This window comes from Lepidochelys kempii, chromosome 18 (assembly GCF_965140265.1).
Source record: "Lepidochelys kempii isolate rLepKem1 chromosome 18, rLepKem1.hap2, whole genome shotgun sequence".
Lineage (NCBI taxonomy): Eukaryota > Metazoa > Chordata > Testudines > Cheloniidae > Lepidochelys > Lepidochelys kempii.
Genome location: NC_133273.1, coordinates 13,705,246 through 13,727,845, shown reverse-complemented (window position 1 = coordinate 13,727,845; position 22,600 = coordinate 13,705,246). Strand labels below are relative to the sequence as shown.

Below are 22,600 nucleotides of genomic sequence, written 5' to 3'. Positions count from 1 at the left end.
CCCCTCAACTCTTTTGAGTCCAGATGAAAACATCACTCAGGTGCCAATCATATAATCGTGGCTGGTTAATAGAGAGGCTTTGCCCTGGCACTGGTGGCAGCCCTGGGATGGGGGCCTTAAGAAACCACAACCAGTCAGAAACCTTTGAGATCCTTAAAAATAAACAAGCCAGAGACCAATAAACCCAATGAATAAGGCAACTTCGTCATTTGTTTGGTTGGTTGGTTTTTTTTCCAGTTTTTATTGAGTGAAAATGTCAAACCTTGCATCAGTCATGCAAAAAAAAAAAAAAAATCAAATAAATAAAACACATATATTAAATTTCTAATAGCACTAAATTCAAGTGGAAAAATATTCAGTTCTTAATAATGCAGGTGCCGAAGAGACCAGATTCAAGTAAATCAGAGCACACCGTCCTGTTTAGGGTGGTTTATTTTCTTTTCACTTTCTGCATTTTTTTTTGTCTCAAAACCTATATATATCTATCTATATATCTATATATATGTATATACATATAGATATATACACACACACATATATATGTGCATACATATTGTTTTTATATTTATATATATACACATACATATTTATAAAACATTAAAAAGAGCATTGGTGGTTCAAGCATTAATTCCCCTCCCCCCCGGAAATAAAAATAAAACAACAACAAAACAAAACAAAATTACACATTTAAAATTCAAAATGAGCTAGCAATGGCTTATAGTCCTAGTGTGCAATATGGATATTACAAAAGGCTAAAATTCTCCCTCCCTTTTTTTTTTTAAATCTTGGGGATTTTTTTTTTTGTTTTTTTTGCTACATTGAAAAAAAGTTTTTTTAAACTTTTTTTTGTTTTTTGTTTTTTAATAAAATTTCTTCTACACAGACATTAATCCAGTTGAGTGTGTGTCTAGAATGGCCTAGTTGCTTGTTTTTCTCTCTTCAGCAGCGAATGGTGGCAGAATTGGGAGGGTTTGTCTCAAGGGCTTTGTTTGTGTGTTTGTTTTTATTTTGTTTTGAACAGACTAATTCGGTCTTGTCTCTCCCGCTCCTAAGTCAGTCAGTTGAACTCCCTGGTCCTCAGGTCAGCAAGCTATTTTAAACACATGCCTAAATTTCATCATGTGAGCAGCCCCACTGACTCCAGTGCTTAAAGTCATACACCACTTGCTGAACTGGAGTCCTGTGTACTGTACATGACCTCAGTTCAGGAACGCACTTAAATCCATCCCTGTTCAGCAACTCCCTTAAGGAAATGCTTAACTAGAAGCCCATGTTTATGTCTCATTAAAATAACCACGCAATTTATTTGCTATGCTTAAAGGCTTTCCTGAATCAGGGTCTTTATGTGGCAAAAAAGACTTGTTGGTTTTAACCCATCTTGAGTTTTCAGTTGGAAAGAAAGAAAATAAAGGAAATGCAATCAGGGATAGGCAGATTGAGCAGTGCGGGTCAACCTGAGGCCCCATCTTGAGGTGGTGGGCACTCTCAGTGAGTGCTATGGGGGGAGTTCAGCGTGTTGCCAGATCAGGCCCTTGTTGGGCGGGCTGAGTCTGGTACCAGCCTGTCCTTTCCCAGTGCCAGCTCCTGAAAATAAGAACTGTCTAAGGTCAGAAGAGGGTTTGATGTATGGGTCAGAGATGGATGGGGGGGGGGGGCAGGGATGAGTCATAAACGCAGCTCTTGCTTGAGGCACTGTGGGGTTGAGAGTGGGGGAGGGAGTGGTGGTTCTCTTCTCAGACCTCTGCCCTACACAGCTGCTTTCAGCTGCCACCTTATAGGATTCAGTCAGTGGAGGCTGGTGAGATCTGAACACGGGGAGGCAAAACTGAAGATGCAGGCTCCTAGCTGTCCTGCATAGCAACCACTAGCTGCAGGGAGCTATCCATCTCCATTACCTTACCCCTTCCAGGGCCCCCCCAATCCTGAACACCCTTATGACTGTATGGAGTTCTAAGCTTGCAGTCCCGTTGAAGTAAATGGCAAAACACCATTGACGTCAATGGTGCAAATTAAGCACTGCTGTGTGTATTTGCAGATTTGGAGCCATGTTAGGACTAGAGGGTTTTCTATAGCACCCATCACGCTAGTAGGTAAGTGCTTGGACAAGGGCAACACAGTATAAAACCTGCGGCTAAATGCTCTAAGTACAGCCAATCTAACCCATCCTGCCTCTGGGACAACATGCCCCACATCCCTCTCTGTACTCACTGAGGAAGCTAGCTTCCTTATATTGGTGTGTGTGGGGAATAATAGGGGAGGACTGTACTAGAAAACAAGAAGCGGGGTGGGGGGCGGGGAAGAGTAACAAACAAAAATAAAACCATATGAAAAATAGAAGCCACACAAATAACCGCTAGCAAACCACCGCCCCCACCATATTAAATTAAACTACAAACTTCTTTTCACAACAGCCATTTGTTTGTCTACAAAATTCAAGTTAAAATTCGGAATCGTGCAGCTCCAGTCAGTGCTAGGAGTATGAAGACAGCCTCAAACTATGAGGTTAAGGCCCCTCCCCCCTTTGCTGCCCCCTACCAATAAATGCTAAAAACAAACAAACAAAAAAAAAACCCCAACCCTGAAAGAGGAAAAAAAAAATTGCACACAAGTAACCAAATCTAGGCTCTAAGGGGCTATCCAGAAGGCAGGCCCGTCTCCCTCTGGCAGGCATTGTTTCTCTTTGTTCTATATATAATAACCTTTAAAGGAAAAATACTGTACAATCCTTTTTTTGTTATTTTTTTCCTTTTTCTCTCCCCCCCCTTTCCTTTTTAAGCATTATCCAAACATCTCCCTGCATTTAAACAGCTGAGGAGCTTGTCTATCATTCAGACCCAGATCCACGCTGGCTCCTTAGGAAAATAATAAGAAAACAACCCAAACTGCTTGAGGCCTCTTTCTGTGTAGGGTAGAAATGAATGACAGGGATTCCTTGGGCTTAGGGGGTTTGTTATTAGAAAAAATAATTAAAACAGAACAAAATAAACAAGGGCAAAGTCTTAGACACAAGGGAGCAAAATGCCCAGTTGGTCTACACACTGGCACCGAAATCACTACATCAAGCTTCATTCACACCTTTAGTCCTTCTGGGGCCAGTGCACATGTGTAGACAAGCTCTCTGTCTCAGGACTTGGGGGTCAAACAGAAACTGTCATCTGTGAGAATGCTGGATAGTCTCCTGTAGTGTGTGTGTGTAAACTCTTTACTGGCAGGGTTGGGGGAAGAGAACAGCGGGAGAGCTTGTAACCATTTGAGTGCTGTAGGTCTGTCCAACTACCATGGTGCTGCCTGCAGGCACTGCATAAACTGTGCTGCAGGCCTTGGTGCCATTCGCCCATGTGGAGTAGGCTTGACACCCTGCTGCAGTGCAGGTAGCCGTGCCCTCAGGTTCCACTGCTCGCCGTGCCACAGGAGTGGCTGACAGCAGACAAGGGTATTTGGGTACAGGACCTGAGCAAGCAATAGCTCTCTATCCAGCATCTGAGGAGAGAGCCAAGTTGGCCCAGTGTCTGCATTAATCCTCCCCACCCTTTCTGTGTGGGTGGTGGCTATGCTCTCTCTCCCCTTCGGGAAATTCATTAGCCTTTGCACAGAATCTACTTGCCCACCCTCACCTTGAGGAGGAAAACACTGAAGATACTCTGCTTGCTCATCATTTAAAAAATTCAATTGCCCTGCGTCAGAGGGCAAGTAGCATTTAGCAAGGCATTGCTCTTCCAGCAGCAGGAGTGCTTCCCCTCCAGCTGCACCAAGGCAAAGGATGCTAATCTCACCTTCTACTCTTGCCTCCATTCACAGCCTGCCTGAGACAGGGGTACTGTCTCTGAAGCACCAAAAAGAAAGAGCCTAAATCTGGAGAAAAAAGGGTAGCACCTGGGGATGGGAGTGGGGGTTAAACCCCAGTCCTCCAGTGTGAGTGACAGACCCTTTAACCGCCATATGGTGACCTTCCCTACCATGGCTGCAGCTAGATCACTACCAGGAGATCAGCAGGAGCTGGGGGAGGTGACCTACAGCTGTTCCGACAGTTCTAGACAAAGGGAAGCTTAACAATATAAATAGCATTTAAAAATTATTATTATTAATAATAATAAAGAGGATCTGGAAGAACAGAGAAGTGTTCCATTCCCAGCCCCACTGATTCATTAATGCTTCCTCGTTTGTAAGACAATAAATACCCCCTCCCACCCTTGCTGTCTGGTGCATCAGTCTCTCCCATTTATTTAATGCTGGAAAAAAGAAAAAGACCTCCCCGCCCCCACTGGTAAAGGCTTAGCTAGTTGCCTTTGTGCCACCAGTTCCTTACACGCACTTAAAAAAACCCATATAATTCTAAAATTCATCACCTGCCATCCCCACACCCCCCTTCCGAGGAGTGGAGATTATTATTAGTATCATACAACTAAAACCATGGAAAAATAAAATCCAGAAATAAAAGAGGGGGGAAAAGCCCACCCCAAAAGAAGGGGTCCCGAGACTGGGCACACGCCCCACAATAGGGGGAGGAAAGGAGAGCAGATGTCACCCTCAGAGCTAGTGTCCATCTAGAAGGGTTTCGTGTCTCTGCGTCCTGCCCTGTCTTCTGTCATCCGCAGAATGAAGTGATGGTGCGCTGGCCCCATGCGACCATGTCTGTCCTGTCGGTCCCGTGGGGCCTCATGCGTGCGGTGTGGAGTTCGTTTTGTCGCTTTCCGTCCCGGTGCTTTGTTCTCGCCTCATAAGGGGTCCTCTTAATAATTTCATTTAAGAGCAAAACCAAACCTGCTGCTGTCTCTAAGGTTAAGGAGAAGCTGCCGGTGCAAGGGTGTGGGCTGGGGTCAGGGCAGGGGTGGGGGCTGATGTGAAGTCTGGGTTTGGCTCACCCAGAGGCCTGGAAGCATCGCCATGGTCTATGGAAGTAGAGGCCTCCCCTGTTTCCCCATCCTCTTTAGTGGCCAGGCCCTCAGGGTCGGGGAGTGACTCTTCAGAGTCTGTGTTCAGGTCTTCCTCCTCCTCTTCCTCCTCCTCCTCGTCGTCATCATCGTCATCCTCTTCATCATCATCCTCTTCCTCATTTATCTCCTCCTCCTCGTCCTCATCTTGGGATGAGTCGTCTTCATCCTCCACATCGCCGGAGTTGGATACCATCACCCTGCTCTCGTGAGGGCTTGTCCCTGCTCTGCTGGGTGATGGGCCAGCAGCAGCCTCCGGTAGCTTCTTGCTGAGGTCCAAGGAGTCACTGAGGCCCACGCCAGCTGCATTCTGCAGGAAGAAGAGGGAGCTGTTGGCATCAGTGCTGAGGTTGAGGGAGCTGTCCAGGTTTACGGAAGAGTTCTGGATGTCATACTCCAGGGTGGAGTGATGGAGGCCCTCAGGGCCGGGAGAGATGGCTGGCAGCTCCCCCCGCTCCTGTTTCTCATGCTTGCGCTTGTGTGAGTCCATCTGTGACATGCCCACCACAGTATGTTTGCAGCCGGGGTAGGTGCAGTGGAAGTGGGAGCACTTGAGCTTGTACTTGCAGTCCGGCACCTCGCAGTCCACACTGGAGCTGAACTGGCAGAAGCCGGCAGCACTGATGACGTCCTGCTTGCCGTGGTGCTTGCGGTGGGCGGTCACCTTGGTGCTGTCGGTGCAGCGAAAGCCACAGCGCAGGCAGTGGAAGTGCGTGCTGTTGCCGGAGAACTGGCAGTCGGGGAAGTTGCAGCTCAGCGAGGACTTGAAGCGCTTGAAGTCGTCCAGCACCAGGTTGTCGACGCGGTCGTGATGCTGGGCATGCTTGTACATGTGGGTTCGGCCGCAGAACTTGTAGCCGCAGTTCTCCCGGGTGCAGTGGTAGTGGGTGACCTTGAGAGAGAACTGGCAGTTGGTGTCCTTGCAGTCCTCGTAGAGATCGTAGCGCCGGAAACCCTCCAGCATCATCCCCTCATCCAGCATCTTGCGCGAGGAGGCTGTCTTGCGGCGCTTGCCAAATGGAGACATATCCTCAATGATCCAGAAGCGCTTTTTGGCCCCCGAGGCAGTTGGCATGGTGATGGTGTTCCCTGGGAATAGGAAGAGGAAAGTGGTGTTACTCATAGAGGGGCAGCAGGAACTCCTATCACCTCCTGTAACCAACATGGTAATTGCCAGGTTGGATCATACCCCGTATTCTACCTACGACCCGTGGACAATGCACGATGCTGCAGGGGAAGCAGCCCCCAGCCCAGTAAGTCACCTGACCAGCCTTGTATCCTGGACAGGGGCTGAGGAAGGTGTGCCGATTAGTGCTCATTCAATACTGTGGCAGTAGTCAACCTGATTTCCTGACACACTCTACCTCCATGCTATTTGTGTTGCTTGGCACCAGGAAATCCTTATAGTTGCCACTCTTGTAGACGTGATAATGTCCAAGCATCAGCTGTTGCTTCTTGTCAGGGTCAAAAATCTCCCAGCCTCTCCTGTCACTTTATTTCTAGTCCTCCTTCCCCAGGAATAAGCTCATCCCAGTCCACGGAATGTGGCACTTTCATTGATCTTTGATTGCTCCTTTCACCCCAAACAATCCCCAAGTGCTTTATAAACTACACACAGCATCCTTTTCCCTCACTGCTGTTTAATCGGGCACAGCTATTTAGGACAGGAAGTGGAGAAGACTCACCGCATCTAATTAAAACTGCAAGGGGGGATTTTTAGAAGCAGGATGCACTTTGGCCAGAATCAGCCTAAATATTACACTGATGAGCACACACAGACAGATGTTCAGTAGGGGTAATTCTCAAATGACTATCCATTGGGCTCCAAGAGAAAAATCCCACTTTTAAAGCCTTTCCTTGAGCCTCAACAATCAACCCGCTTGCCACGAAGGGACCAATATCAGTTTCCCATCCTTGGAGATAGGTGCCGGAGTCCCAGAGGACTGAACCTGATACCAAGAATTTGACCACATCCACATTTCCTTCCTCTTCTGCCCACTGGTTATTCCTCAGGTCAAATCATAGACTCAGAGACTTTACAGTCATGATCATCTAATCTGACCTCCTGCATATCGCAGGCCACAGAACTTCACCCACCCACTTCTGTAATAGACCCCTAGCCTTTGACTGAGTTACTGACATCCTCAAATCATGGTTTAAAGACTTAAAGTTACAGAGAATCCACCATTTGCACTTGGCAGTGACCGGTACCCCATGCTGCAGAGGAAGACGAAAAACCCCTAGCTCCAGATCCAGTGTGCTCAGAGCAGGACTCGGGGAGGCAAGAAGACTCTCTCACCAGGTGCAAAATGGTGAATTTCACTGGAAATTACAGTTTCCCATTAAAACGGGCCTTCCTTAGCTGCATGCTGGGGCTGCCATCCTGTTGAAAAGAGGCATGGTCTGTGTCATGAGTGTCTGGGTCCCAGCACCAAAGCAGTTTGCATCCTGCTCTAGGAGTCTGAAGACACACTCGACCATTTGTTTGAATGCTTTAAAGTTCTTTTGCTGACTGTAAGCATGTACTCAAGGTGGCAGATGTTGGTTTTCCCGTGTCAGCCATGGGAGGGCCTTAGATGATGCCCCTTGAAGCTAGGATGGTGCTTATCAAATGGAGTCTCCAAAATGGTGAGAAACACTGAATACTGAGGAACAGCACCAGACTGAAAACCTTGGAGATAGAAGAGTTCAAACTCTCCACCAAGCAGGGACGGCATGGATGGCAGTAGGCCAAACTCCCCCCAGAGTACTCCCCCCAGTACAATGCCAACATCCCTCTAGAGTGAGCCCATGCCTAGGAGAGAGAGGCAGAGGACAGAAGTCTCACTTGCCCATTCAGTATGCATGGTGTCTCTGGTGACACTGGCAACAAAGGAGGCAATTCACAGTGAAGGCTGTCTTAGTGATGTTCACTAGGAACTGGGCTAAGCCCCCTTACACTGATTTAATCTGCACCTCTAAACAGCCGCCAGAGAGATAATAACTCTTCATCACTATTAAGCTCAACCAGATTCAAACCAGTGAATTCAAGGTTACAGAATCCCTATCCCATTATGGTCCAGGTCCCCCAAATCACACTTTATTTTCAGACACAAATCTGTGCTTATAGGTGGCAAGGTGCAGGGGTGCTCTGCAGGCTGCACTCATGTCCTGGTACAGGACACTGATCTCCAGGCCAGTTCCTTGCTACACTCCTATTTTGGAGAGGAAGAAAAAGATTGCAAGAGTCTAGTTACTGGGCCTGATTCTAGATCTTATTTACATTGTGATTAACCAGGAGTAATTCCGTAGTTTGGGGTTAAGGCACTGGATGGCAATTTGGGAGACCTGAGTTCAATTCCTGGTGCTGTCAGATTCACTGTGTGACCGTGGGCAAACCATGTAATCTCTCTGCCTCAGTTCCCAAATCTTCTGCTAGTTTCCCTTTCTCTCACCCTCTTTCTCTATTTCGAGTGCAAACTCTTTGGGCAGGGACCGTTTCTTGCTGGGTGTATACAGCACCTAGCATAATGGGACCTTGATCTCCTTTGAGGTCTCTAGCTGCCACTGTAAAACAAACGATAACTAATAACAGCAACATAGAAGTCATGGAATTGCATTGGGGTAAAGCCAGTGTAAGTCAGCAGATAATGCGGCCCCATGTATCTATATTACAAAGAAGTATTAAACCACTAATGGTTTTAAAGAGGTGTGTACATTACTGAATAATCCCTAGCACTGTATACATAGTAACTAATTGAGTCTCCCACTGTCTTTAAGAGGTAGGTAAGTATCATTATTCCCATAATACTGATGAGCTAGGTGAGGCACAGAGAGGTTAAATTACTTGCCCAAGGACACTGATGCCTTGTCCTCACTGAAATGCATGTTTAGTTAAACCAGTGCAAGATCCCCATGCCCCCCTCCAGTATGGACACATACTTTGATGTGAGAGTGGCTTGTTTTGGTTTAGCTTATGACAATTTTGAATCAGTTTGGTTAAGCCAGGTTTATTTCAGCTCATCTTAAACTAAGTGTTTACCTTTTGTATCAGTTTAACTAAAGCTGTTTAAAATCACATATTTAATTAACCTAGTTCAACTTCCTTCCGTAGGGTGGGTGAAGATGGAGAACCACCCAGCAGTCGTGATTCTATGTCTCCTGCTCTAACCACTAGACAGTGCTCATTCCCTAATAACTAATTAGAGACAAACATGCCTCAACAAATTTAGGCCGAAGCAGGTCTCAACTGTAAGTAGTTTATAGTCAGCCTATGCTGTCAGCAGAAGATGATTTTATACAGTACTTTTCACCTATCGGCATCAGAATACTTTAAAAAGTATTATTATCCTCATTTTACAGATGAGGAAACTGAGACAGAATGAGGTGATCTGATTTGCCTGTCAGAAGAGTTCAGTTTTGTGACTGTCTGTCTGTTGGACCACACTCCCTCTACAGAGGGCCACCACAAGTGAAGGCGTAATTTAAATCCCACTTAAGCAGTCAAAATCCCCATGAAGCTCTGGGCAGGGCAATGACCACTGTTGGGGAGTTTCACACCTCTGCATGCTTACACTGTGCCTAGCTAGCAGAGGGAGAGGATAGCTCAGGTTTCTGAGCTGTGGGTCTTTTTAAAAACATAACTTTGCCAGCACAAATATGCTTCCAAGTAACTGAGAAGGAGCCAGGCTGGGAAAAGAGGGCAAAACTGAGCACGCCCTGAAAAGCCATTCTCAACTGGTATAAAACGCCCCTGTCTGTGATGTCCCTGAGCTCTGTCATGTAGGAAACACTGAGGGCCTGAGGTGTTTGAAAACCAGCCTTACTTTCTGCAGCTGTAATTGGTGGATGTAAATAACTGTGGGTGCAACAGAGATCACTGAGATGCATCATGTCAGTGGCATCACCTGTGCCCATGAGACCCCAAAACATGCGATAGAGAAAGCCAGTCCCAAGTTCTATGGTGCACATTGGAATGACCTGTACTGATGTGCAGCAAGGGTTGGGAGCTACTAGACTGGATGGCCAAAGAGCTCTAAACCAGTCTCCAAGTCCTGTTATGCGATGTGGTCAACATGTTGCATTTTGGACACCTAACAGGAGGAGGAGGCGGCTCAAAAACGGCAGGTTTATTTACAAATGTTGCTGTTGGATTTGGGTTGGGATTGATGAGGAATTGCTTCTGGTCATGAGAATTTTTCACAGTGATTTACTGTGCTTTCAGATACCTTCCTTGGGCATCTTTACAGCATGACATTATTATCCCATCAGTGGAAGGGAGGGGATGTGTGTGTAGGGGGGAGCCCTTGGACAGAGTTAAACAAGACAGAGAGAGAGATAGTGATGTCTTTTCCATTTATGACTTAACAGAGCTCAGGGGTGGGAAGAGACTATGGGCAGGGGGAGCTGTCACTGAGAGATAAAGCATATAAGAATTACCTGCTGCATCCTGAACTAGGGGAACGTCACTTTTTACTGGAGTTGGAGTGGCAATGATGGGCGAGAAACCAGGTGTGCTGGTGGCAGGCATGACAATGCCCCTGCTGGATCCAAGAGTGGCACTGAGCAGAGAGTATGAGAGACAAGATGGAGAGAAGAGGTAGGGGAGGGAAGGAAGGGGAGACCTGAGCAAGGCTTGTGAGAAAGGTGGAGGTTGTGGTGCACTGTGGATAGCATCATCGGCAGCAGTAGGAGGAGGAGGAGGAACCAGGCAGCCTGGAGAATGTGGAGAGAAAAAAATAGCAGAAAAAAAAAAACAAAAAGGAAAAACAAAAGAACCGAAATGAGAACCCAAGAGTGGAAGCAATATGATGAAAATGGAAAATACATTCACACACGTACAAAACAGAACTGTAACAGAGAGGAGATGGAAGATGCGTGACTGACAGCAGCAGCAGCAGGGGGAATGGTTGTCACCACAGAAAACAAGGAGTGGCCTTAATTGCAGGGGGTGGAGCCACCTGGCTTCCAAAAAGAAATTCCTCCCTTCTTAGCCTGTCTGTTCATCCACGTGGCACCAGCGTGCACCGGCCTGCTGCTGAGAGGACTCTGTTGCAGGGTGTTATCCCAGAGGCTTTCGGATTCACTCATAACATGGTTATTAGTCAGTGGGTTGTTTTCCGGGAGGTGTGACTGATGGCTCTGACGGTGCAGTTAGTTAATAGAGAATCCTGGGAGCTACTGCCCCTCCAAACCCTCTGGAGGAGCTTTAGCACTACGTGCAGCTGTCGTTCTCGTGGAATGTTTATGTCAGGGTAGCGTGCAGAGGTTGTGTTAGTGCCCCTGTGACGTGAGAGGTCAGGACATCTTCCTTAGTCTTGCCTCCACCCAGTGTCAGTGGGCATCATTCATTACTCATTTCCTACTGCTGTTTAAAAGTAACGGAGATGAACATCCACCCCACAGCCCTGAGGTCTGAGCTGAACCCCCTGGGCAGGGAAATGCTGGGCTCAGGTTGTCACCTGATTTTTCATTTAATCAGTGTTGGAAGGCAAGGTAGGAAAAAAATAGGTCTGAAACTAAGGTCCCAAAAGACAATAAATGTTATAAAGAGACTCAGAGACAAGCAGCCCTGGGGAGAGTTCACAGAAAGCTTTCCTGGAATACTAACAGGCAGCCAGAGGTAAGGACAATTAAGGGAGCCTTACTTACTGCTACAGGGTATTAGAGATGAGTTCTGTATCTGCCTGCTGAAGAGAGAATCCCATAATTTACAGAAGTTAGGCAGGGTCAAATCTCAATCCTCAAAACAGGAAGGGATGTTAGAGTTCTCTTTTAGGAAGGGATGCATAAAGCAGACATGACACCAGGGGATCTCCTCTGTGCATCGCTCTGATAAGGAGGTAGTGACGTTAGAGGTTTTCTTTTCTGCATCACAACTTGTAAGGGGAGAGGAGCTGCTTTTATAGGTCACTTCCTGAGAAAGTGATGGCAGAGGTTCTCATTTACTTACACATCACTTCCTGAAAGAGTGAAGCCAGGAGGTCTCTGTTGTCCAGTTTATTGAGCATCAGGAGTGCAGGGAAACCTCTGACTTCTAGATGTGGCACAGTGTAACACAAAAGATACTGGGGGAAGGCAGGAAGCAGAACAGCAAGGGAAATTAACTTTACAGTCCTAATGACTCGATGGCTCTGGTACAGATATTGAGCAATTCAATTATTCAAACCGGTCCAGCTCCGAAAGATAGGACAAAAACCTCTTCAGAGGCAGAAAAAGAAGGGAATGTCAGGAGTTAAGGGACAGCCCAGAACTATGTGGAAATGGCTCCCTCTCTGTGAATGATGGAGGGGAGCTAGGCTAGCGTAAGGCAATTCTCTGTTGAACCAGGGGCTGACACAATGTGTCAGAAGGCACAGTTTCTCCTTGGCCTCTGGTTGTGAGTTTAGGGCTCTTGGCAGCAGAGACCTGCAAATCTATTTCTCCCCTGCTGCCCCTTACCTGCTGATGTGCTTTCGTTGCCCACTGGAGTGCTGGAGCAGCTGCGGTCCATATTGGAGGATTCAGAGGAGATGCCCCCGGGGCTACAGCCAGTGTAATCCATGTACTCATCTGTTTCAATGTCCATCATGCTTTGGGGTCCCTGAAAGGAAGCTGGGGTTCCTGATGAAGCTGGGCTGGGTGCCATGCTGCCAACATGGGGGAGATTTTCATTTCTTGAAGTGTGGCCAATAACCTGCAGCAAGAAATTAAGACGGACTTTTCACACCAAAAGCAAGATGTCAAGACCAAAGCCATCTGTTTACACGTTCAGTTTTCTCTGACATTGTTCTTCAGGGATAGTTGGAACATGTTGGCAAGTGGATCCTACGGCACTGAGGCTGGGAGTGGTAATCTTGGCACCAGGATCCTGGTATGTGGATTCTTATGCATTGAGATGGGAGTATGTACACTGGCACCGGTGCCCTGAGGTGTGTATCCTACTACACTTAGAGGTTGGGGGTGTGACGTTTTGCACTCTAGGTGGAGTGTGGGGCATTCAGAGATTAGGCGCGTGAGTCTTGGCTGTAGTGCTGCAGGGAGGGGACCTAGCAGCGCTCAGCCCAGGGCCTCTCTGCAGTGAGCAATTGAAGGTGCATCACTACATACGTATCTGCTGCTTAAATAACCAGTGGATTCACCTGTGTGGGAACTCGGTCAAAGTTTTTCCCCAGCATTCTCCTCATGTGCTTCCTGGCGTGGGACGTCATTTGGTGCTTGAGTAGGAAGGAAAACTGGCAGCCCTCTCGAATGCAGTGGAAATGGCTGTTCACCTGGTTATACTTGCAACCTGCAGACACAAAACCGATACAAATCTGGTACATTAAAATAGCAAGAGAAAGGGTTGTATCAGCACACACTGGAGGTAGCGCCAGACTGCTGCCATACTGAATCCTGATTATCTGGAGTGCTCTGTGGATTCTTCAATGACAGCCCCAGACCCAAAATGAAATCCTTCCCAAGCTGAGTAATGGGGAGAAAGGATGTGGTTGATTTAGACACAGGAAGTGGCCCTGAGCCACAGAGTACCACCCCCATCCCTCTTGTGACAGAGGGAACAAGGGGGAAACATATGATTAATGTTGATTATTTGCATTTTGCCAGCACCTAGAGATCCCAATCCTAGACCAGGACCCCATTGTGCTAGGTGGTGTACAAACGCAGAACAAAAAGACAGACCCTGCCCCAAGGAGCTTACAATTGAAGTAGAAGGTAAGAATAATATCAGGGATTGTTCCATGTTGGAAACAGCCAGCTCCTTTTGATCTGTGTGCTCTGGAAGCAGAATGATAATCCCTTTAACACCCTGGGCTGTGAGGCTCCTCTGTCCCATCCCCAACCTTCCAGCTCTGACCAGTGCATGGTCCCAGGCCAAATGTGGAGAAGCCAGGAAGTGTTTGTTGCTACTCCTGGTTTGGTGACGTAGGGGCTGGTACCAGGCCGAGGGTAATGGAAACGGCTTACACGGATTCTGGCATGCTGGACCTGCCTCTAGACAGACAAGGAGACTCAGTTAAACAGCCCCATTATTGTTTTTTTTATGGGAAAATGCTGGATTCTGCCTCATGCAAATCACTATGAATCTGTGTGGCTGATTACCAGACAATCCCCAGACCACATCCTGTAGCTGAAGTATAGCTTGCTGCAGTAAAACCATAGGCATGTCTACACACTGACAGAGACCTACAGCTGCGCACCTGATGTAAACACACTCACAAACCTCAACACAGGCATACAGAGGCACTTGCTGTACACACAACACAGACCTACAGAACAAAAGACACACTTGCATACAGATGCAGGAACACATCTAGCTGCCCACATCGACAGACATGCCTATATGGAAACATACACAGACACTCATTTACAGTCATGTGGAAAGACATACCTACATGTACGTGCCCACACACATAGTAGGCATGGCATTGCCAAACAGCTCCTGAATCATTCGCCCTGTCTTTAAGGCGGAGATGGTGCTTTATGTGTAAGCCAAGTTTGTGTTTGTTTAGATATTCCGGCCCTCCTCCCCCACACTCCTACCTCATCTGCCCTCCCCATCATTTTTGTGCTGTTCTTTGGGATGAAGAACAAACAGTGCTGGCGGGACTGAAACAGTATCAGCAAAGGGCAAGTGAAGACTTGCCCGTTGCTAGGGCAGCGGGGCAGGCTGAGTATCATATATCATCGCCCCGCTTTGTCTAGCCCTGGCTATCACCTGAAATACCAAAAGTTGAGTAAATAACAGCAACTGCTCAATCTCCTGACATTTGTAAACCGAGACCCCAGGTAAGGACCGGCCTCGGTGTGTTGACACTTATTGCCTTGATTACCATGGACGACCTATCGCTCAAGCATACATTTTTCATGAATTAAAAGCTGAAGGGGAGCATTTTTGTTCTGGTTGTCATGGGTTTGTATTTTTTGGCCATTGACTCCCCCTCTCCTGCTTCTCAACAGCGTACTGGGGGTAGTCAACAGGCGGACCGTGGGCCAAATCCGGACCGCCAGATGCTTTTGAATGGATCCCAGAATCTTTTTATTTATTATCATTATTGTTATTTTATTAATATTTTTTCTTAAATCTGGACCTTGACATAAAATAATTGACTGCTTCTAGAGTAAGCTGTGTCCAGAGAACTGTAGGAAACGACAAAGAGGCTGAGCTATCCTGCTGGGGCTGCTGAGGCCAAACCTCTGACCAGGGCTGATTGGTTTACTTAAGCCAAAAATGAACAATGGCCATGTGAGTCCCATGCAGTGGGATGGAGGCTCTGGGGTGCTGTCTGTGGGGACTCTAATTGTTTTCCCTGCTTTTTGCTGGATGCTTTTAGGCGCTGATATTTCATAACTGCTTTGGTGCTACCTGATGAATCTAACTAGCGGGCAAACCTAGGAGCCCAGCACAGCGCCTTGTATCAGATATTTGGATGAGCTGACACTCTAGTGGAAGGTTCGCACTGAAAGAAGCTACTGCAGAGGCCAGGGGGGTGGAATATTTATCCTTTTGATATGCAGCCCTGGCAATGCACATCAAAGAGTTTCATCTTAAACTGCCTGGAATCAGGCAAAATTGGGAGGTGTGAAAATTCCTTCTCACACAAGGGAGTAGCAGTCATCAAAACAGAAACATTTTCCACCATTCTCTGTTTGCTTCCAGACTGAAAACATTTCCCCCCCAGCCTACTCTAGCCCAAAACAAGCAACAAGTTCAGCAGAGCACATGGTGCAAGAAAAGACCTCGAACAATCAAAGGGGGAAGCTGCTCCTCCAGAGCCTGGTCATTCCATCTGGAAGAAAGGGGCAAGGCCTACAGGCTGGCTTCTTTGAGCAGAAATGAAGAGGCCTTCCAGCCCTCTCCTGCCAGTGTGGAGATGGCCATAGCAGCTAAGCTCACAGGACCCTGGCCCCTGATCAGAACACTGGGGATACAAGCTGGAGCCTGTTCAGCCAGGGCAGAAATGGATATATACTCATATACTCCAATATTTAGGCACCGAAGAGAACCTCGGTGGGGCACAACCCTAACTTTTCCTCTATGTGTGGGGCTGATGTTTCTCCTTTTAACTCTTTGTATCTTTGACTTCTGTCGGTTTGTGTCTCAGCTATAGTGAAGCAGTGCAGTCTACAATTTAGATGGTGCCATAATGCCTGGCTTCTGTTCCTGGCTCCAGAAGGCAGTGTTCTGTAATGGTTAGAGCAGGGGCCTGGGAAACAAGATCACTGGGTTCTGTTCCTGATTTTGCTATTAAAACCTACAAAATGATTGTAGCGAAATCAACCTCTGTGCACCTGTAAAATGGGGATGATAATTCTGTGTTTTATTTAATCCATCTTTGTGTCAAGTGCATTGAGGCTCACTCATGTTCTGGATTATATAAATGAACAGTTACAAAGCCCAAGTGGGTCATTTTAATACCTATTTGGGCTCCCCCACCCCAAGTTGGCCAAGACAGGGTCACGTGATCTAAATACATCCTTGATAGTGGATGTAGAAGTACTACAACTATAAACATTGAGGGAAAATTTCACTTACATTCTTTCAAGATAAGATAGGGTCAAATGGTCCCGTAAGCTAAACTACAGGTGCCTCTGCCCAGAGAGAATATGAAAAATATTGTCAAAGGAAGGTTTATAATGACTGAAGTCTCTAGTGTATCGGGAGAATGGCTACACCCTTAGATTGAGAAAGTGACCCAGAGAGTGAGTATGCTATCAGCCGGAGCTGTCAGGCAGTATATCCAATGATTTGGATGAACAAGGTGGGTTTACCTAGCCTGCCACACTCTTCCCGTTTGGTGAAGTACTTGAAACCATTGGCTGCTCTTCGCTCTGCCTTCTCATGTTTCTTCACATGCCAGGGAAGTTTGGTGGTGATGTTGGTCACAAAGTAGCAGCCAGGCCGAAGACAGTGGTAATGTCCTCGCATCCTGAACTCACAGTGCTGTAAGGAACCAATGAGACAGGTTGTTTTAGATTTATCCAGCAACCGTGCTCTCAGTTGCCTGCTGCAACTTGCTTTCTCTTTGAAGGTCACAGAGCCATTAATGTCACAGGTGGGCAAGGCCTCCAGTTCCATGTCACGCACTGTCCATTCTTCAAGGGGCACAGTGCATTTGCTCTTCAGCGGGCCATCTATTTTCAAATCATAGGACTTCCACCATTTCCCTAGGGAAACTATTCCACTATCTAATAGGCAGCCTTTGCCGATATTCAACCTCCATTTGCCTGTTTCATTTTATCTCATAGCCTTACTTAGCGTTTACACTAGAAATAGGCCCAAAATCAACACCTTCCCACACCCCCGCTCTGAACAAATACAAACTGCCTATATTTTGGTCTGGAGCTGATTTCCCAAGTCTTGCTCTCTCTAATTTATACCCTTCAAATAGCTCTGTGCATCAGAGGCCAGATTCATTCAGTGGTTCAGTAGAACAACATTAGGGATGAATTGGCCCCAGGTTGTCTTCCTGTCTTTGCCAGGCTTTTACCTTTTCCTTTTCTCCTGCATCCTTTCCCTCTTCTCCACAGCCCCTGCCTGGCCCACCTCTAGGGGCACTCTTCTTGGATTACTCTTACCTGGTTTGGACAGAGACACTGGAGGGAGTAGTAAGCAAACTGGTCTCGCACATTCACCAGGTTGTTGTTGGGGTTGATGTGGTCCAGGCAGTGGGACTCTGCTTTGCCAGAGGTTTTGCACACGTACTTGCAGTTCCCGAAGAGACAATGGAAGTGGAACTTGTTGGCATACTTGCAGTCTGTCGCCAGACAGGGGTCACTGGAACACAGCCAAAATCCAGACATCATCCTCATTTCTTTCCTCACACCTTGGCTTCTTTCCCAACATTCACTCATTTAATTGAGGGGTAGCCCAAGTGCAGCCTATGGGCCACATGCGGCCCACAGAGCTCCCATGGCCAGCCTCGTTAACATGGAGCTGCAGCCTGCAGACACTATCAGCCCCAGCAGGCAGTGCACGCTCTTGACAGGAGTATGTGAAGATGGAGCACTGCATGCTGGGACCTGGAGCCTCTGTGGTTCCCTTCAGATCATGATGGGACCTGTTGACCCCACATTCTGCACCTTCCTGTTAATGGATGAAGAGAGCTGTCATTGGCTCCATTTTTTGCACAGATTAGGTGAAACACTCGGGCTGCACATTGCAAATTGCCAGTGGAGCCCTTGGCTAAGCAAAATTTGTGCAATCGTGATTTATTTTGATGATCTAAATTGCCTTGGTGCCTCTCCCAGAGCAGTCACGTTCCATTGTTTTTTGGCTACAGTTTGTGAACTCTAAGGACTTGTCTAAGTCACGGTTCGGACTGTGGGATGTGAATTGCAGTGCACACTAGCTGCGTTGTTACTCCCCCAGGTGAATGCTGCAGGCGCAAACGAAAAGGCACTTGTTTAAAGAGGACTACGTCACTGCGAACTAGGTTCCTTTTAGGTTGCACCTGCAGTGTCCACACAGGGGAATTGCAACGCAGCATGTGTGTTTGTGTAGCAATTCATACCCCCATAGTTCAAACTGTGAGGCCATGTAAATATAGACTATGGGGAATTTCTAGGGCTTAGTATATAAGATGGCCAAAAACTCATCTTGTGCATTCAAGTCACAGTCCCCAGTGCTACCTTCCCTGCTCCAGGAGCTTCCTGTAGTAAGCTTGCTTGAAAGAAGACATAAGTGGGTCAATTTCTGGCCCAGAGAGACATGGCCTAACAGCCTAAGCACATGATGGAGAGCTAGGAGCTGCAGAGTTCTAATCCCAGATGTGACCCATACTCTTTCATTGGCCCTGGGCAAGTCACTTAACCTCTCTGCCTCTTTTTCCCGATCTGTAAAATGGAGATAACACTTGCCTGCTTCCCAGGAGTCTTATGAAGCTTCATGAATGTTTGCAAAAGGCTTTGAAGCAGAAAACTCTAACAAGGTGCTAAGTGGTGGTGTTATTTTACAGCTGCACTTAGGCAAATGCTTAGCCCTTGAATTACCTTGTAAATAATAGCAAATAACATTGCAAATGGGGGCAAAGCACTTCAGGAGACCTGCTACCCTTGCACAGCAGCCCAGCTGGGATGCCAAAGCTCTTCCAAGGCAGGAAGTGATGCATCTGCTCCCCTTCTCCCCCATTCCTGGTTTGATCAAAGCATGTGAGCACTTTCTTTTTTTCCAGTTTATCATTTTTAGTGAGAAAAGGAAGATGCGCTGCATAGTCCAAGATACAGATTTGACGTTCTAAAGAAGAGGCAGCAGGTGTTACTGTGGGCAGAGCCGAGAAGAATTTCCTTCCCAAGCATCTGTACAAACCCATTTCTCGTTAGCTTTGCAGATGACAGTCCTTGCTTTAAGAGAAACATAGCTGGACATGGCAAGTTTCACCTTGTTTCAGGTCAAAAATCACTCACTAAATTTCTCCTGGTTTTCATCACATATTGGCCTAATTTTGCCCAGACTCATCCCAAACCTGGTCCAACTTGGCCTCAAACCCAGACCAGTTTCACCAAACATTTTGCAAACATCGCCTAAGTCTAGCTTCGCAACAAAGCCTGGAACCAGGCAACCATGATTTCTTTCTGCAGGATTTGCAGTCTCTGGCCCATACCAATGACAATGCAAAGCCCAATACCTTTGCTTTCACACCCCAGAGGTACAGCAAAATTGAGACAACATGTCAGCAGGTTTACCCTCCGCCCCTGACTTTATCTAAAAGGATTCCCAGATGTGTTCAACCATCCAGTTGGTTTTCTAAGTGCTCAAGAAGTCATTCGTTAGACTTTGGGATAGCTGCTTTCCTGCAAGATTGGGGGAGGGCAGAAGTGCTGAGAGCACCCTGGGGCGTGGAATAAATAGCCTCTCATTGGATCTGTCTCTCACCCAGCTGCAAAGAGAAAGCCTCAGGTGGACACAGAGTGGCTGATCAAGCATTGAACAGAGGTGAAGTGGGGAGGGAGAAGCCTCTGTCTACTCTCTTGGGGCTGAAGAGGGCACATGGAGGCTCTTGGGGCAGGCAAGACAATCATCCCCTTGTTGCCCAAGGAACTCACTTCTCCTGGAACTGGAGGAATCCAGGTTTGACCTGAGGCTTGGCGTTCTCTAGGGAAGTCGTTGCCAAGGGTGAAGTTGCCAGGTTAGGCACCAATGCTGGGATCTGAGGCATCTGGGGTATGGTGGAAGCCAGCTGCTTCCAAGCTAGCAATGTGGGGGCAGAGGGCACAGTCGCTGGGCTCGGAGTGGGCACATCCAGGGTGGGAGCGCTTGCCATAGTGACGGAAGTAGTGGATGGCGACGAGGGGGCCAAGGAATTCTTGGTCTCTGCAGCACTTGGGAAAGGAGACTCAGAGTTTCCCTTCACAGCTCCACCCTCTGTTCGGAAGTGGAAACTGCAATGAGAAGAGACAACCGTTCTAATTAGAGAGAGCAAGCACACGCTGCCGACTCCTTGACTAAAAAAAGGGCAGATTATGGAGAGGCTGGCTAAGTGGTGACCAAGGGTCAGGGGAACATGACAACAAGCTCAGAGTACATGACAGGTGTAAACCATGACCCAAATTTTGAAAAGTGCAGGACAGCTGCCGAGCAGCCCCAGCTCCCACGGACTTTAGGTTCCCCCCCCCAAGATCTGGTCGCAGACAGGGAGAGGAATTATTTAAGGAGGCACATGGGGGTGTAGCTAGGAGCAATGGACTAAAATTGAGGTGAGCTATGTAGGTCTAAAATCTTCCTGCCAGTGAGAGCCACCAGTCTGTGAAGGCATGGGAACCCCACTGTTTGGGACATTGGTATATAGGCTGAAGAAAGCAGTGGAAAATGCAACAGGAAACAATCCTGCTCTGGATAGAGTTGATGGCCTAGAGTCCAGCTCTGTTTGCTCTGAGTTTCCTTCCATTTAAAACTATCCAGACTTCCACAGTCATATGGTCACACCCTGAAGTCCTGGCTCAGTCCTTACTTGGGAAAATCTCTCATTGACTTCAGTAAGAACTGTGCTTGAGTAGGGACTGCTGGAGGTGGCCCTTGGAAACTGGGGTAGATAATATCTATTAGACTTTCTAATCTCTCTGCCTCCAGATAGTGCAGATGGAACTTGGGGCCAATCCTTCCTTCGCTGCTCTCCTTGTAGCAACAATGGGGCCAAATCCCAAAGTTCTTCTTTATGCAAGACTCAGACTGGAGTCAGTTGGAGTTCTGGGTGCGGTATAGACTTCAGGATCTGGCCCACATGCAAGTACTTTTTGGCTGCTTCAGTTTTGGCCATCCACTGCTCTCCAAAGTACTCTGAGGGCGACAAGAAGGGCCTATATTGGGCTATATTGCCCATGCTGAGAGGGATGTTAGGGCTGAGCTGGCTGAATCCTCAGCTCCAAGCCTCCTGCCTACATGCAGCGAAGATCTTTAAAGCAAACAGAGCCATGGAAATAGGGACCTAGAAAGCAGCTTCTCTCCTATGTTGGGTAATCAGGGAAGGTGCTTGTTAAACAGGATTTGCAGAGACAAGGGCGAGACAAATACAGTGGGCACCATTAAAAATGCAACGTTTGCCACTCTGCAGTGATTGCAGCACTGCCAACACCATTCCAAGAAGGGTGCGAGGGGCAGTGAATGGTGGGTTTTTAAAGGGTGCTCCCATCTGTCTTTCCTATGTTGGTAATTCTTATTGCACATTTCTACAATGCTGGGAAGCTGTGTTCCTGGTGCACAGTCTCCTGGGCAGCTTAGGGGAAAACAGGACTGGCCAGTTCTCAGCCCTGCTGACACTGCAAACCAGATGAGAGACACATTTGCCAAAGGCTGAGCACAATGCCGGTGCACACTTATTGTGAGTCACTGAAAATTAAAGAGTACGCCCAGCTATTCTGCAGGCAATTCAGCCGGATATGTTTAAAACAGGACTGTGGATGCTCCAACAGCTGCCCTCTCAGCCACCATGCAAACCCACATTCCCACTCATAAAGGCAGTTACAGAATGAACCCCCATTGCAGTCCCGACCCAGCCTGCCTACACTGTGTGACCTTTGGGTTTCCCTGGAGTGTGTCTCTGAATTCTTGATCCTCCACTTACTTGGCATGTTTGATGGCCCCATCCAAGGTGCTGAAGAGGGCACCACATTCCTCCACCACGCAGTGGAAATGCACTTTATGGAGGAAGTCGCAGTGGGCATCACAGAAATCCTTCGTACCAAACCTGGCCAAAGGAGACAAGCATATGGCTTACAAAGAGCCCCATGGTGGCAGTATCATTTGAAGGGAGTTGTGGGGAAACAAACAATGGCACATTAGTGTTATCTATTATTTATATTATCATAGCATCTAAACTTTTGTTTTTAACTTTCTGGATCCGAGGAGCTGGACAGGCCACAGCTCTGATATCACTCTGTGTGTGCGTGTACACATGCATATCTCTGGCACTATTGCTCAATTACAAGAACTTGGCATGTACCTCAACATACAAATTGGGAGCCTTAACTCTCTCATGTTGAAGTCAATGGCAAAACTAGCATTCACTTCAATAGGAGCAGGCTCGTGGAGTTTTCCTGAAACAAAAGATGAAAAGTAGTAACATTCTAAAGCATCTGTGCACAAAAGCAGTGGGCCTGGGGAGCAAGAAAGAAGATGCAGATGGAAGGGGATTCTCACCTAGGGAGCACCACTCAAACCGAATGGGATGATTCTCACAGCTAGAATGGCACTGGGAGTACCAAAAAAGGAAGAAATG

At 47.3% G+C, this 22,600-nt stretch overlaps 2 protein-coding genes across 9 annotated transcripts in view; one reads left to right on the top strand and one right to left on the bottom strand.

Moving 5' to 3' along the window:
- The window catches only part of PEX14 (peroxisomal biogenesis factor 14), a 161,698-nt gene that overhangs the window by 126,483 nt on the left and 12,615 nt on the right, over positions 1–22,600 (top strand). The gene's annotated exons all lie outside the window — the stretch shown is intronic.
- Positions 218–22,600, bottom strand: part of CASZ1 (castor zinc finger 1) — a 131,115-nt gene continuing 108,732 nt past the window's right edge. For 4 of the 5 annotated variants that reach the window (XM_073316925.1, XM_073316928.1, XM_073316929.1 and 1 more), the window contains 7 exons: positions 21,947–22,069; positions 19,932–20,267; positions 17,466–17,664; positions 16,659–16,830; positions 13,031–13,179; positions 12,351–12,585; positions 218–6,020 (listed from right to left, as the gene is read on the bottom strand). In XM_073316925.1, the coding sequence (XP_073173026.1) occupies positions 4,780–6,020; positions 12,351–12,585; positions 13,031–13,179; positions 16,659–16,830; positions 17,466–17,664; positions 19,932–20,267; positions 21,947–22,069 (2,455 nt within the window). In that variant the 3' untranslated portion in view covers positions 218–4,779. Of the gene's footprint in view, positions 6,021–10,189; positions 10,626–12,350; positions 12,586–13,030; positions 13,180–16,658; positions 16,831–17,465; positions 17,665–19,931; positions 20,268–21,946; positions 22,070–22,600 lie in introns of those variants that run through there. The other variant, XM_073316930.1, reaches the window with a different exon arrangement.